This window comes from Protopterus annectens, chromosome 14.part0 (genome assembly GCF_019279795.1).
Source record: "Protopterus annectens isolate FY-2018-M chromosome 14.part0, PAN1.0, whole genome shotgun sequence".
In the NCBI taxonomy this organism is placed as follows: domain Eukaryota; kingdom Metazoa; phylum Chordata; order Ceratodontiformes; family Protopteridae; genus Protopterus; species Protopterus annectens.
The window spans coordinates 137,882,546-137,898,735 of NC_056748.1; the positions used below are offsets into that span (position 1 = coordinate 137,882,546).

The 16,190-nt window shown below is 41.0% G+C and overlaps 1 protein-coding gene across 38 annotated transcripts in view; it reads left to right on the forward strand.

The window, feature by feature from the left end:
* Nucleotides 1–16,190, forward strand: part of TCF7L2 (transcription factor 7 like 2) — a 677,777-nt gene that overhangs the window by 291,916 nt on the left and 369,671 nt on the right. For 26 of the 38 annotated variants that reach the window (XM_044055882.1, XM_044055854.1, XM_044055855.1 and 23 more), the window contains exons 4-5: nucleotides 7,195–7,296; nucleotides 7,688–7,720. In XM_044055882.1, the coding sequence (XP_043911817.1) occupies nucleotides 7,195–7,296; nucleotides 7,688–7,720 (135 nt within the window). The remainder of the gene's footprint in view (nucleotides 1–7,194; nucleotides 7,297–7,687; nucleotides 7,721–16,190) is intronic. The other 12 variants (XM_044055857.1, XM_044055863.1, XM_044055858.1 and 9 more) reach the window with 1 other exon arrangement.

The following is a 16,190-nucleotide window of genomic DNA, read 5'->3' on the forward strand; positions in this document are numbered from 1 at the left end:
CAGATATTTAAGAGGAGATCTTATTCAGGTATTTAGGGACAACTACCTCTGGGAATGTTTGGGGTTAACAAAAAGTACTAGAGAATCATCAGATAACCTGTGTAGAAGGTTCTATAGGAATGAGAAGTGTACTAATTGGTTCTCTGACAAAGTAACTGATGCATGGAACAAACTACCAAATTACATTAAAGCAAGTACTAGTTTAGATATTTTTAAGACTAGCCTGGGCACTTATCATGGGAACAAGTGTTTTGGTATATTGGCAAGCTAGAAGGGCATTAATGCCCGTGCTTGAAACATTTGTATGTATGTATATGGTAGTCACCTCCATCGACTCGTGCACACACACATGCACATCAGTTACATTCACACACACAGACACGTGCACATAATTCCATTCACAGACACGTGCACACATGTACATAAGCATACACGTACAGCAGTCACATTCTCTCTCTCTCACACACAATCATGAATATACCCCAAGCACACACTGCAGTTTGCCCAATGCCTGATGAATGAATATGATAACCAGTATATCATTAAGCCATGTGACTTCCACAACTATAAAATATTTTTGCTGTTCTTACGTTCTTTACTGAAAGAACTGTGCACTGACTTTGTACTCCGTAATCATCACCATGTTTCCAAGTGACTTGGACCTAGTTCCTGGCATAGGGGTTAGCAAGTTATAGGCTCATAGGCTAGTACTAGTCTAACTGCCCTTGCGAGCCATTTTAAGCCTAGCCAATTATCCATTGTGAGACTCAGACCCTGCACCTTATGTTTGTAAGGCAAACACTTTAACCATTAGGCCACCCTCCCAACCCACATGCACATCAGTTACATTCACACACACAGACACGTGCACATAGTTACATTCACATACACGTGCACACATGTACGTAAGCATACACGTACAGCAGTCACATTCTCTCTCACTCACACACACACAATCATGAATATACCCCAAGCACAAACTACAGTTTTATCTGATGCAAGCTGTCTTAATAGTATCCTTGAGAGTATATCATGTACTTTGCAGGGATCTGTTATATTTGCCTTATGATGCATGGACTCTGAAACCATCTCACATGGACAGTTGACATCCGGACCCTTCTTTGATCATGTTGCAGGGTAGTACACCACATGGACAGTTGACATCTGGACACTTCTTTGATCATGTTGCAGGGTGGTACACCACATGGACAGTTGACATCTGGACCCTTCTTTGATCATGTTGCAGGGTGGTACATCAAATGAACAGTTGACATCTGGACCCTTCTTTGATCATGTTTCAGGGTGGTACACCACACATAGCTCGCCTGTGCTGGGCAAGCTGCATGCAAGAGAGCATTAAAAGTCCTACATCTATTTTCCTAGTGCAGTTTCCTGCAGCTCAAGTGCATCTGCTCTTGGTCGGGTTTGAGCTCCAGGAAGTCCTTTTATCTCATTGGCTTCACAAGTTCAGCTCATGAGAAAGAGGATGGGAGAAACTATTTCAAGCAACTCAAGCTACAAAGACTAGCATTTGTCAATGTGGTTCAGACTGCAGACCAGACATTTTTAATTTATTTAATGGGTCATTGGAGAGTGCTTGTATCATTTTGACTATTATATGACAGGAAAGGAGTAATACCATTTCTGCTGTACAAGCTACTCTCCCCTGGTTTCAATTGTTTTTGTATCAGACTTGTGGCCAAGTTATGGCTGAAAAAGGTCTTTACTGTATCTTTGTTTTACTAGTTTTCAAAGAATCAGTCATTAGGTAAACTAGAAGGATGAAAGACCATGATTGTACATTAGTGCAGTGGGTAGCTTTTTTGCTTTACAGCACCGTGTTCTTCCCTTTGGTTCTGGGTTGGGTGTTTTTTTGTGGAGTTTGCACATCCTTTTTTTTTATGTGCATTTTTGATGGATGCTCTGGTTTCCTCCCACATCGCCAATGTCTGCCATAACTGAAATGACATTCCTCCAGATTGCCTCTAGGTATGTTTGTAGTGTGCGAGTGAGTAACTTTGTGTTAGGATGGTTTGGCACTCCATTCAGTATTCGGTCCTCTGCCAAGATAAACTCAGGGAATCAGAGAAGGAATGAGTGAATGAAAGGTAAAATAGGACATAGAACTGGGTTCTCATGTGAAAGAATGCCGTTTTGTAGACTCTGTTAAACAACTCTGTTCATAATTTAAACTTTGTAAAATTAAAACCACTAAATAGAAGTTAGATTTATTTTATAACTGTCTAGAAAGAAAGCAGTATATTAGAGTTTAAAATGTTTGTTTTTCTGATTGGCGAGAAATGATCATGTGATTTTATTTCTAGTCTACATATATTGAGCGTTGACAAAGTATATTTCTTGAGAAAGTCTTGTATTAAACATAGGTGAAGGTGCTAATTTGATGGGCGATTCCTGTGTTTTTTTTCCCATGATATATTTTTAGTTTTTTTATTGAGTTGCTCACTGCATAACGGGATATTTGGTTTTGGTTTTAGTTTTCTGAGTGGACTTTGGATGGTGCAAGTCTTGAGATGCAATTATAGCAGCTGTTGTAGTAAAATGATGGTATAAGGTATAGCAGTGTAGGTGAGCTGTTTTATTAGAGGGATGCCATACAGCAGTTTATACAGATGTATTCTCAGAGAGGTATACATGTATGTATATCTGTGTGTGTGTGTGTGTGTGTGTGTGTGTGTGTGTGTGTGTGTATGCATGCTCATGCTGTGTTTATTTATTTATTTAATTCATAACTTGATGTGTAACAATGGTAGGGTTTAAACAGCAAGCTTGGTGGCTTTGTGTTAAAGTATTTGTCTTGTAGCTTCTGCAGCCTGGGCTCACTTGTGACTTGCAGTCATTCCTTACACTAAGTCATCCCTTTGTCTCCATGGGGTTCCTCTGGATATTTGTATTCCCTTCCGCTTCACTGAAATATGCTGGTTGTTTGGCTACACAAATTTGTCCAATGCATATTGCTCATGCCCTTTCTGTTGTGTCTCAAGTCATAGCTGAAGAGGTCTGCAAAGGACCAGTTTACTTACCAGTGTAAAAAACTAATCTGAAGCATTTTCCACTGCATTACCACTGTGCCTACCATCTTTTCATAAGTTGATTCTGATATTTTAAGAATTTCTTCCTGCATGACTGCTAGATTCCCTAAACTTTGTTACTGATCAGACATGCTTTTAAGGGAAAAGGTGTGTTGCATTTGTGATTTAGCTTTGTAACACTGGTCCACGTTATTGATCACTGCTGACAACTGTCCTTCAGTCATCTGTTTTTACAATCAGTGCATTTTTATTAGTTCCTCCTTGCTGTTGCATGTTGTAACTCTTTTCAGTGAGTATGTACGCATGTGTGTTCAGTATGCCTTGCTGTCCACTAGTCCTGAACTTTCACGAAACAGCTGATAAGAAAGTGCTGACTTAGATAAATGAAATGGGATGTTTGCCATCTGTTTGTGGCTTGCAAATGGCAGGCTGAGTTGCAGCAGTTATTGACCAGTAGAACCTAGGGCAGATGAATACACGCTCTATTTGAGTTTCAAAAACATTTTATTAGGTTGAGGCTTATGTGGGAGAACTTTGGCCTTCTCTTTGTTGACTCCTTTTGTTGTTGTAACGTGTGTTTTTATCAGCTGGTCATTTTTGGAGCAGCAGGTAAAAATATCCTTTGCTTGCAGGGATCAGCATCTGTCTGATGGGTCTATATCATATGAGCGAATCGCAGAAATTGCGAATGCTCATAATATCAAACATACCGGACCTCAAACTTACTATTGTGGGGGGGCTGCGGCCCCCACACCCTCGCTAAATATATATTCCAACTCCGAGATCGCACTACAGTGAGGAAAGGGCAAATATCACATTCTTCACTGTACTGCAATCTCATAAAAAGCACTTCGAGGTCCGGTACGTTCAATATTCTGAGCGTTTGCAATTTGTGCGATTTGCTCATATGATATAGACCCTGCCTGACTTGTTTAATGGCAACAGAGGCACGGTATTACCATTACAATGGCTGTAGCCATCATTCATTCATTTTCCAGTACCAACTGTGTCAGGACAGCATTCTGGTATTTATTTATTTTATTTTATTGTACATTTGTTAACCGGGATAGTCCAACTGGACTGGATACATGTCCATTTTCACTGGAGGCCCGGGGAGAAAAGCTCCAAAAAAACATTTATGCAAAATATACTAACATGTTTCTACTATATACAATAAGATCATATTAATGAGCAAACATTATTAAGTCGTTGGCAAGCACATTTAAAAAGATCAAAACCTATACAAACAATATTACAGTATGTTAACTATGTAGTCACACCATGCATCTGAAAGGGGTATTGATAAGACTGTGTAGTCTTATCAACAGACTATGTGTGTAAGGCAAGAGGTACTGCAGTAGTGGAGTGGGACTGAAATTAGCCTGGTGTGGAGCAGGGACATAACCATTTGTTGTTATGCTGTCTTTTGATAGACATTTTAAATTTGGTTAGAGAAGATTCCTGGGTAATGGATGAAGGTAGAGAGTTCCTAATTTTTGGATATGTAAGATGAGTAGAGGGAGTCACTGGCATGGTTGTGGGATCTAGTAACTGTTGTACTTTATCCGTGGAGCGGAGTTGCCCAGGACAGGAGTACTGCTGAATTAAGTTGCTTAAAGACAGTGTTTTATTTGGGTGAGGGAGCAGCTTATGAGTGATGATAAGTTGATTATAGATTAGTAAATTTGGCAGTTCAAGCCAGCCCAATTGTTTTAGGTTATGACAATGATGGGTTCTAAAAGAGGTGTTATTAGCAAATTTGGCTATATGATTATAGCAGGAAGTCAGTTTGCTGGTTTCTCTTTTGGCTAGATTGGTTAGGATTGGGGATGCATTAAGTAATATTAAGAGGAGGTGAGTACGAGCAATTGTGGTCCTAGCAGTATGGGTCAGGGAGGACTTATGTTTGTAGAGACTACCTAGCTTTCTGTGAGTGTTTTTAATAGCTAGATTTATGTGGATATCAAATTTTAAGTTGTTATCAATGGTGATGCCTAGTAGTTTTGTGTGGGATTCGGGTGTGATGGGTGTACCATTTTTAGAGAGGATATTGAAAGTGGCGGTAAGGCTGTTATATTGTGAGGGGTGAAATAGCAGGAGCTTGATCTTTTTGGGGTTAAGAATGAGGCCATTGTCAATAAGCCAATTTTCAACTGAGTGGAAATTATCTTGGGTTTTATTGTGTAGTTCTTCCAGTGTTGAGGCACTGCATATTATAGTGGAATTGTCTGCATATTGGATAAGGCTAGTGCTATTTGCAGCTGTGTGAAGGTTGCTTGTGAAAACTGAGAATAGCAAGGGACCTAGTGTTGATCCCTGAGGTACCCTAAGTGTGACTGGTAAAAGTGGAGACAAGTTATTGTCCCACTACACTGCTTGTTGCCTGTCCTTGAGATCATTTTTGAACAAGGAGACTGTGTTTGATTGTCTAAGCCCAGGTTTTTGAGGTGGCAGATGAATTTATCATGGCTAACCATATCAAAGGCTTTTGATAGGTCTAAGAAAAGGGCTGATGTAAGTTTACCATTGTTCCTGTTATGGTTTATGGTATCTGTAAATGCTAACAGTGCTGTGGTGGTACTATGACCTGGACGGAAACCATGTTGTGTTGGAGATAATGAGTTCCTGATTTATAAGGTGGGACATTAATTGATGGTAGATACATTTTTCTAATATTTTAGCCAGTGGAGATAAAATTATAGGAGGCATATATGCTCACACAAACAAATGCACATGTTGCGTCTTTTGGCTTTTCCCAGTTAGGGGTCGCCACAGCGGAACTCCAGTCTGCTAATGATTGGTAGTTGATTTTTACGTGACGAGTTACCAGCCCTGATGCACAACCTTCAACGAAGGTACGCCCATTCACGCATGTCGCCACGCAGAAGATGCTCTAGCTGAGAATCGAACTGGACAGCGTCTTACTGTGAGGCGACAACGCTACCGCAGCACCACCACCGCGGATACAGAAACAAATGCACATACACCTGAAATTAGTTAGAGCCATGCTGTTATTGTTTTGACATGCCTGTGCCCTCTTGAAAATCCAGTGGTCACAGGAAGGATGTGCAGAGTGCACATCGAAAAATTCCAGCCATCTGGGAGCCAGAGCAGATAACCAAACAGTATTTCCTCTTCCTAATTACCAAATCACACAGAAATGATTGTAAGTGGAATCTATCACATAATGTACTGAAGTCATGGAAGCACGGCGAGTCATCCTCTCTTAATATTGCCTGCTTCATTCCTTTCAGACCTTCTTTCATCACATTATTAGCCCATACCAATCCCTCCCTGGTCCGTATAGCTGCCAGTAAGGAGCAGAGGTTTCTTTGTGTGTATGAGTGTAATGTAGCACTAAGATTCCAAAAGTGTAGTGCCCCTTGGAAACATGGCAAAGCTGTGTCGCAGTCGCAGCCATGCAGCAACTACATAGGTTGTCACCTGATATAAAGTTAACATTTCTTTACACTGTCATGCAGTGACTTAGATGTGAATTCTAGACTGACATCAAGAGAGTGGAAACTGAGTAGCAGAAGCCAATGTTGCGAGTGCAGTATTTCGGGAACATGCCGTGGTGCTTTTGCCCCCTCTGCCTTTCTGAGAGCTGTTTAGATGAGCTGCTACTTCCTTGTCTTGAATGTTTAGGGAATCCTCATTATGTTTATGGTCCAACTTGTTTCCAGTCACTAAAATGTGTGGTGAGTGGTGTTATGTGGGCGCACTTGTGTTCAGTCTTCTTTGTATTTTATTTTCCTTATGTAGAGTAAGGATGAAAGAGAAAGAAATCTGTTGAAGAATGTGCTCTCCCAGTTAGTAAAGGCAAAACACATTTTCATTATCCTGCCATTGATTTGCATTTATTTTAAGTCGAACTGTGTTTAAAATGTTTGTGATTCAAGTGATATGTAAGTAAATGTATGGTCGAGCTAGGTAATTGCTTACTGTATTTGGGAGACCTTTTACTCATGCCATGATATTTTGTATTTTTTTTCATGCTTGTTTTTTGTTTTGCTCCTCACTGCCGTTTTCTCTCTTACCATGTACATTTTGTATTTTGTTCAGTTTTCCTGTATTTCTGTTTTGGCATAACTTTTGAACTCATTTTCTCCTTTTCATTTTTTTTTTCTTTCCTCCCATTCAGTACCTACAGATGAAATGGCCGCTGCTTGATGTTCAGGCAGGGAGCCTTCAGAGCAGACAAGCACTCAAGGATGCTAGGTCGCCATCTCCAGCACACATTGTTGTAAGTAATAAAGACAATACCTTCTCCTTTCTTTTCAGACAATGTGGTAAATTTGCCTGGTGGCTTCTGATGCGTTTTACACAGTGGACAAATGCTTTACAGAAAAATGAGTTGGTTTTGAGCAGTAAAGTGCACTTTTCTAAATGTGGTAAAACTAATGTGAAGGAACAGAAATTTTGTTTTCTCATGTGTGTGTTTTTTTTTTCTTTTTCTTTCTTTCTTTTTTTTTTTTTTTTTTTTTTGGAGATATGTGGAAGAAAGTTCAAATGTTTAGAAATGGAATACTTAATGTGTAGCTCATTTGATGGGTTAAAAAGTGCTATATTTTGCAACGTGTGTTGCACTTTGCAGTTATTTTGCAACAATTGTGTCATTTTTTTTTTTTCTGCAGCTGCCCCCAAGTATAGATGGATGGCTACACATGGTAGTAGAAGCAAGATTTTTTTTTTGTATTTCCTTGTTTTGTCTGATTATTAGATATGTAGGCTGTTTTGTTCTTTGGAAAAATTTTGAGGTGTAGGAAGCTTGCCTAATGATATTTTCTAGTTGGTGTGTGCATGATTCTCTGATTCTGGGGCCTTCTGGAGTGTGATTGGTGAAATTTGTTTCCTTTGTTGTGCTCGTGCTAAGATTGAAGTTTGGAACTCTCTTTTTCTTTGTATGTTTTACTTTATTCAGCTTTCCAATGATTAAGTTAATTGATGCGAGTTTTGCTTCGTGTTGCATGTTAGTTACTGGGGGAGGTGTTAATCTGCTGCATTTTTCTTATTACACAGTGTTAAAAGTTTGCTTAGATAACGTATACATATCATACTCCACAATCTTACCAAAACGTCAAAAAAATTGTTACAGAAGTAATCCGCAGTAACGCAGCTACATTTTCTTTTATATTGTTTCAGGAGTGTGTTGAAACCACTTATAGTTTTATATTTTTATACATTTAGAATGTTTTCTGCAGTATAGAGTATTGTATTAATGCAACTACTCAGAATTGACTGCTAAAATTTTGCAGGGAGATGGATAATTTGTTGCAGTATTGTAAGAAGTGTCCCCCTATTGCTGTTAGTAATCTTTTCGTTTGACATGTATTCCTTTATGTTAGGTAACAGTATAGACTGGCAGATGATGTATTGCTTGCACTTTTAATTTGTTCAATACCATAGCTTCATTTTATAAGTAAAATATTATAATGAGTTACAATTGGAATGATGATCAGAATGTTGCATTACTGAGCATTGAATTTCTAATGCTCCTTGGAATGAGTCCAAGAACGGATATGGCTGAAGCGTGGAATCGGTGACAAAATAAGGTACTTCAGAACCTGTGTCCTAAGAAGTGTGTTGTCTACACAGACTTGAAAGCTGTGTTCTCTGTTTTTGTACCTCCGACTGTATTTACATATTGAAGTGACTTTCTTTTTTTCATATATTCTGCAGCTCAGTTTATTTCCGATAATGGCAGACTGGATATAATGTGAGACCCTCCTTTGACCGTTAGTTTGACTGCTTTTAAAAAGAAAAATCACTATTTTTTTATTTTGTTTATATTTTGTTAGCCATGTAGACCATTTGTCAGCAGCATTTCTGTGCCCTACAAGTTGTTGCAAGGAGTGAGGTAAGTGTCTACACATTTATGGATGAGAATGTTCCAAGAGGTCTTGCAGAAGAACTCAGAAAGTGCTGTGATTTCTCTGATGTTTAAGAACTTGAGTCGGTTGTGGACGGATGGAGGATGATGGACATTTGTAAGGCCTTCGGTTCTTTTAATTCACTGAAGACTTTTCAACAAACTGATTAAAAATTGATTGATGTGGACCTGAGAACGAAGGTGCTAAATTGTGTTAAGAATGGCTTGGCTGACAGGTGACAGAGGATGCTGACAAACGGGACCACTTTCAATAACTGACAGTGATCAGATGCAGTTTTAACCTTCTTAGTACCTTTGAGGAGGTTTTAAATGATGATCAGTAAGGTTACAAACTTTCGTAAAGGTGGAAGAACTTGATGGGACTGCAGTGCATTGGAGAAGTGGGATGTAAGTGTAACTAACAATGAAATGTAATCAATGCATTTTTTAAAAGTTTATCAAAATGTTTGTCACAGCAACGTTTTTTAATGGATATGTAATTGGGACCTCCCACACCAGCTACCTACCAAAATATTCTAACTCTGAAGTTACAGAACCTCAGTGGAAGAGAGAATGGCCATTTTTCTTAAAGACGCAGCAGTCTTGAAGTTAACAGATGTGTAGCATCCCCTGATGTTTGCAGAAATGTTAGCTCAGAAATGGTAAAACTGGCAATCCACTTTCCTTCATTTCAAGTTCATTTAAAAAAATAACAGTTGTGTGTACCTGGACAAAAAGACAAAAAAGTGGCAGCAGTGGATCATGCAAAAAGTGTAAATGTGTTTATACTGCATAACAAGCACAAGTGGATGATGTGATTGAAGGGTACTTTTATGTAATCATCTCTGATGGTGGAAATGTGCCTAACATTTCATCAGGACTGCTGGGAGAAAATATAAAGAGCTGAGTCGTGGATGGAAGAGCATCACCAGCTAAAGACAGGAGGCAGTAACAGCAGGGTGCCACGTGTAGTTTCAGCACCGTTGTGTGATCGTCTTTGTGCGATTCTGGGGATTTGCCTTTGAAGACTGAGATTGCGATTTCACAGGGGTTTCTCCTTTCTTGCAAATACAGCAAACACTAGGAATTAGTGTATGCCTGTAGTGAGGTTGACTTGAGTATTGAGGGTGTGGCTTTTCCTCTGCAAAAATGCATTTTAGTGCATTTTTTTTTTTTACTGGCTGGTTTTCACTTACTGTGACCTTTTTCCTTTTTTGGTTAGACTTAGGAGTGTTGTTTCCATAAAACTTGTACTTTATATGTGGGAGCCATAAAACAGTTGTACAGATTATTGTTAATTGCCCTTTAAAAATTGCCAAGTGTAGAGTGCGTTTGTGTTCGATCCAAGACAGTACAGTACTGCTTTGCACAATAATACTCAGCGAGTTGTCATTGACCTCATCGGGCCGTGCAGCTTAACCATAATTTACAGGACTTTTGAGATGCACAGGATTTTTGAAGGAGATGCTGTTTCTTGGTAATATTCCCCATTCAGAGTTTTTTGGCACCACTTTATTTCTGCTGGTATTTATTCTCTATAGGCACAAGCGACTTTGTTCCTGTGCAGCAGGTGTTCACCAGCATCTACCAAAGATTAAATTGTCAACGGGTTTGGTCGAAGTTAGAAGGTGTGGAGAGATTTCAGCTCTGTTGTGTAAATGTGTCCCTTTTACTAGCCTTTTCTTTCTGTCCTGAGATGTAGCTCTGAAATCTTGACAGGTCAAGACAAGGACACCGTGGTGGCAAGTGAAGTTTGAAAGTACCTGGACTTGTACTGAAAAGGTGCGAACAGTAGAAAGGTGAACAATACAAACATGACAGAAGACAAAATTATAAAAATAAAAATAATAAAACGGAGATACAGGCTATCCTTTGTAGTACTTCAGCACATTTGTGCAGCTAAGGATCAAGCATTTTGTTGAAGACCTCATCTTTATCAATGACAACAGGTGAGCAGAATTTCAGTCACTCGACTTGCTTCCAGCAAAACAAAAATGGAAAAATCAAAGTTTTGTAATCTTGCATTTTATATGCAAAATTGTGCCTTGCTATTTTAGTGGACACTTTTCAAAGTCTAGAAAATGTTTGCTTATAATTTTTTAGTGGCCTGTGAAAACTCAATGCACAATTAAAGGTAACTAAAATAGTTGAGTGATGCTAAGTGTGCACAACCACTTCAGCTCTGATATGGTAGGCTGTGCCATCCACCTACCGTGTGTTTATTTTTTCAAAAGATGGTAACCTTCTTCTCTTCCCATGTAACTTATCATGCTGTTGTTGTGGCAGTGCCTCTGATGTAAGTGACATGAACAGAGTGGAATTTGTTCCTGAATCGTCGCTACAACAGAGGTCAAGGACTGAAATAGTAATGTGAGTCATGGCTGCACAAGTGTGAAATCCAGTAGATGTTTCATTCATGCAACTACAAAAATAGATCTGCACATACAACCGCAACAATGGCAGTTGGATACTGTGGGGAGTTGTGATGCCTAAAATACTACTGGCATAGTTTAAAAAACTGGGACAGGAATTACCGCATTACTTTGGAATCATAACTCTCTGAAGCAGTTATAAACTATGCATATTCAGATCCAGCAGTACTGGTGGTGTGTTTGTCTGGGTGAACTTTGCTTAAAAATGGAGAGTATGCCTCTTAAATGTGTCTTTCATGATCTACATGATAGTGACATGTTTATTTTTCACAGTATTTTAAGGTGAAAATTCAGCTCCTAGTTATGATTAGCTGTGCATTTGCAGACTCCCTTGCATATTGAAGAGATGAGCTAAGCTAGGAAGTAGCCTTAAGTCTAGTTTGTAGGTCAGGTTTTCAGGCTGACTCAGAGACAGGCTCTGTTTACCACCTGGTTGATGATAGAACTACAAAAAAGGCTGTTGGGAAATTTAGTTGGGGTGTGCCATTGATCCCACGATGTCTGTAAAGGGTACTGGGGGTAGCAGTTGCTTGTTGTAATTAGAATGTGTTGTGCTTTAAACAGTGTTTTAGAAGCAGAGTTGGTCCCAGTGGATTTAATGTTCAAGTGTTCTGATAAAGCAGACAGAAAAAATGATGCGTTTCATTAAGTCATGAAAACAGCAATGCTTGTGGAAGGACTGGTGTCATTGAATTACATCTCTTATTATTCAGATATGGTCAAGCAGTTAAATCATTACATGCTTACTAGAATGAGGAAGTCGTATTTGGAAGGAAATGAAGGACAGGGCATGACGAGTACGGATCAGCAAGGCAAAAGTAGATTGGATCGACCCTATTCTAAGTATAAAGAAAGTGAAATTATCAGCCCAGGAGATCACTGTTAGATTGGAATAGATCCTAGTCTAAATATAAGGAAAGTGAAATTATCAGCCAAGGAGATCACTGTAGTTGAGACTCAATGAGTGCATATTTGGAAATATTAAAAACACAGTTGCAGAAGTGTCTTTGTCATTTTTCAGGGAACAGGAGGCAGGTAGATATGTGGTACCAGAACTTAAATGTGCGGAGAATAATGCAAAGTGGTCAGTGCATTTATTGTAGGAAAACTTACTGAGGTACTACGATAAACTATGGGTTCGTCTGGCAGTAGCGATATGCTTTTAGTCTCTTCCACAGTCCTTCACTCATTCTGAAGATGTAGAGGGATAAAGGCCCAGTTGTGACCCAGGTAGCCTGAGTTTGATGAGCAGCTCTGGCTCTTGCTAGAGCTGATATGGGGGAGGAAATGAGTGCCGGAGCTTTGCCAGCTCATCTCTCCTTGGGGAAGGGTGTGGGAGCATATGCCTAGGCTGCTTGTTTTTGTGGGTGATTCCCTGCTGGAGACCAGAGACCCTGCAGGAGTGCTGGTTTCAAGAGTGTGGGGAAAGGGCTGTTCTGAGGGGCTGCAACTGAAGCCTATTGCATGCTGAACTCTGTGCATGTTATTGGGCATACATTGTGGCGGGATGGCCACATCCCATCTTGGTTAGTCTTACCTTGGAGTTTTAGGAATGAATGAAGCAACTGTTGGAGAAAAGGTGTTATGATCAGCAGACAACAGTTACAAAAAAAAATGAAAAAAATACACTCTGCTCTTTTTCCCACTACTGATAAGTTGCATTTCTTGGACTAATATCCTATTTTTATTGCATCACAGTGCAGGTTATACTTGCTTTCCTGAATTATAATCCTGTCTATGGCCTCCTGTGGAAGACTAGACCATGTGCCCAACAACCAGTCTATAAAAACATGCTTCCTAATGTTACCCCCCAGTAACCTTACATTTTGTCTTTCACTTGATGTCCTTCAAGGATGCATCTGCAGTCTTCACAAATGGGTTGTCCTGTCGTCAGGCAGCCCTTCGGTCGGCCGGATTCCAAAGTCTGGGTCTGGCTTCGGCTGGTGTCGCACTTCACCCGACGTCATTGCGGCAGTTCTTCGGGTATAAAGGCATCAGCCGACGCCATTTTCCTCCGTCTTTCTTGCTGCGTGGCGCCCGAAGCAGAAGCTGTTCGCAAGTGCCGGTCGGTCAGATCCAGAGATTACTACTACCGAATATTACTTCGAAGACTTCTAAAAAGCTAAGTACCCCGTTGGGGACTCTTTCTTGCCTCAGCCGATGTCAGAGAAAGTGAATAACTGTTTATCTTGTGGGAAACAAATACCTCATAAAGATTTCCACTCCTATTGCATACATTGTTTAGGCCCAGACCACGACGTAGCAGCTTGTCTAGCCTGTGCTTCTTTTAACCGACGGACGCTTAGACGTCGGTCGGAGTTTGCTGAACAGATTTTCGGCTCCGATTTTGCATATATTATTCCGTCGGATCCTCCGACTTCAAATACCAAAAGCAAGAAAGGACCGACACTCGCGGTCCGCGGTTTCGGCCGAAACCGCGGTTAAGCAAACCACGAGTGTCTCGGTTTCGGCTGAAACCGAGCAAGCGGTTCTTTCTTCAGCCGAAGTCATGCCTTCTACCGAGGCCTCTTCTAACCTGGTAGAAACGGCTTCTGAAATCCAACCTTCTGTTGCGGTTTCACAGGATTTATCAGATACCATTCCCCTGGATATTTCTACCCCTGCACGTGGAGCTGCTAGGCCTCCTGCAGCAATGTCTATTAAGGCCTTTGCCAGGGCTAAAGCAGCCAAAGCATCAAAAACGGTGCCTGCCAAGCCCCCCTCTCTCAGGCCCAGCACCAGCTCCCATATGCTTACTTTGGCTGAGGATCTCATCTCTTTAATTCGTGGAGCCCAGCCTCATCCAGACAGGGCCTCTCTCCCTCCTCCAGAAAAAGGCCTAGAGCAGAGCCCCCTGAGCCAGTATCCACAGATGATGCCTCTGATGACTCAGAACATACAGACCCTCCTGAGGCTGCTTATTCTCCTTACGAAGACTCTGATGCTGAGGAGTCCATCCCTTCAGCCTCTCCTCCTGAGGAATTTTCCTTTGGGGAAACCTTGCATGCTATGAGGGAACAATTTCAGTGGCAGGGCCAAGATTTCTCAGACTCCAGAAAAAGGCTTAGGACCTTTCTACATTTGCCACAACATAGGCCTTTAGCTATACCTCCAGTACTTTCTGTTGTTGATGATGTATTTAATGATGCTTGCACTGCTCCTGATTCATTACCTCCGGCTCCTGCTAAGCCCGATAGGTTCTACAGGGTCCCGGACACTCATCACCATTTATATATGGCTCCTTTTGCAGATCCAGAGACTATCTCCCAGGGTCCTAAAGCCGTAGCAGCTACTTCCACTAAAAACCCCCTCCCCTCTGAAAGGGAATCCAGGTCCTTAGAGAGATGGGGTAAAAAAGTTTACACCTCTGCTACTTTGTGCTAGAGCTTTGAACTGCCAATTTCATATGATTCAATACCAAGAGTTTATGCTTGACCAGTTGACTAAAAAGCTGTCCTCTGAAGAATCTTTAGATAAGAAATATGTTCAAGAAATGGTACATAACATACAGCAGGTTAGTAACCATTCTTTAAAATGTGGCTATGATGCACTGGAGGCTTCCTTTAGATCAGCCATGACTGGCACAGTTATCAGGAGGCATGCATGGCTGAAAGAACAGGCATTACCAGACCATGTCAAATCAAAGCTTTTGGATGCACCTATGGACAAGGTCAGTTTATTTGGTTCCCCTGCGCAACAGGTACTAAAAAAGATGGAAGAGAAAGCAAAATCTGTACAAACAGTGAAAGATTTCTTACAAGTTCAACCTCCAAGGTTTAGCAGGAACTGGCCCTCCAAGAATTGGTCCTTTCCAGACTCCTCTAGGGCACAAAGAGGCAGGAATAGGCGCCCGAGAGGCAGAAACCAAACCAGGGGTGCCTACAGGGGACGCCAGTGGCAAGGTAACAACCAGCGAGGCACGGATGCAACCACCACCACTACAACAACTCATTCACAGTGACTTGGCGGTGGCACCGCCTACCAGGGAACAACTAGAAGCACCCTTAGGCGGAAAACTAACCTTATTTTCAAAGAACTGGCATTGCATCACAAGAGAAAAATGGATTTTGCAAACTATAGACCAAGGTTACAGGTTCCATTTCCATACTCTACCAAGCAAAAGAGGAATGCCAAACCTGCCACCTACTCAAAGGACAGACGCTCTAAAGCAAATATCTCAATTACTAAGAATGAGAGCTGTGGAAAAGGTACCACCTTTGGAGCAAGGAAAGGGATTTTACTCCAGACTCTTCCTGGTACCAAGAAAAGAAAACAAATGGAGGCCTATTCTGGACCTGTCCACTTTAAACACATTCCTCATTGTTCCAAAATTCAAAATGCTGACCCTACAGCAGCTTCTTCCCATGCTGGGCAAGGAGTCTTGGCTGGTGACTCTAGATCTCAAGGAGGCATACCTGCACGTCCCCATAAGACCAATTTGCAGAAGATACCTCAGATTTCTTGCAGGATCAGAGCATTATCAATTCTCAGCATTGCCCTTTGGCTTATCTACTGCGCCCAGAGTGTTCACGAAATGCCTGGCATCAGCAATCGCTCATTGCAGACTTCAGGGGATTCAAATCTATCCCTACCTGGACGACTGCCTGATACAAGCGGACAACAAAATAAAACTAACAGAAGACCTACAAAGAGTCATTTACCTGCTGCAAGCCCTGGGATATACAGTCAATATAAAAAGTCAAGGCTGATTCCATCCCAAAGAATAACCTTTCTGGGTGCAGAACTGGACACATCAAATCAAATGGCATCCCTAACTGCAGAAAAGAAAGAGCAGCTTCCTCTCTACTTCTTGGCATTAACAAAGCAGAGCCATCT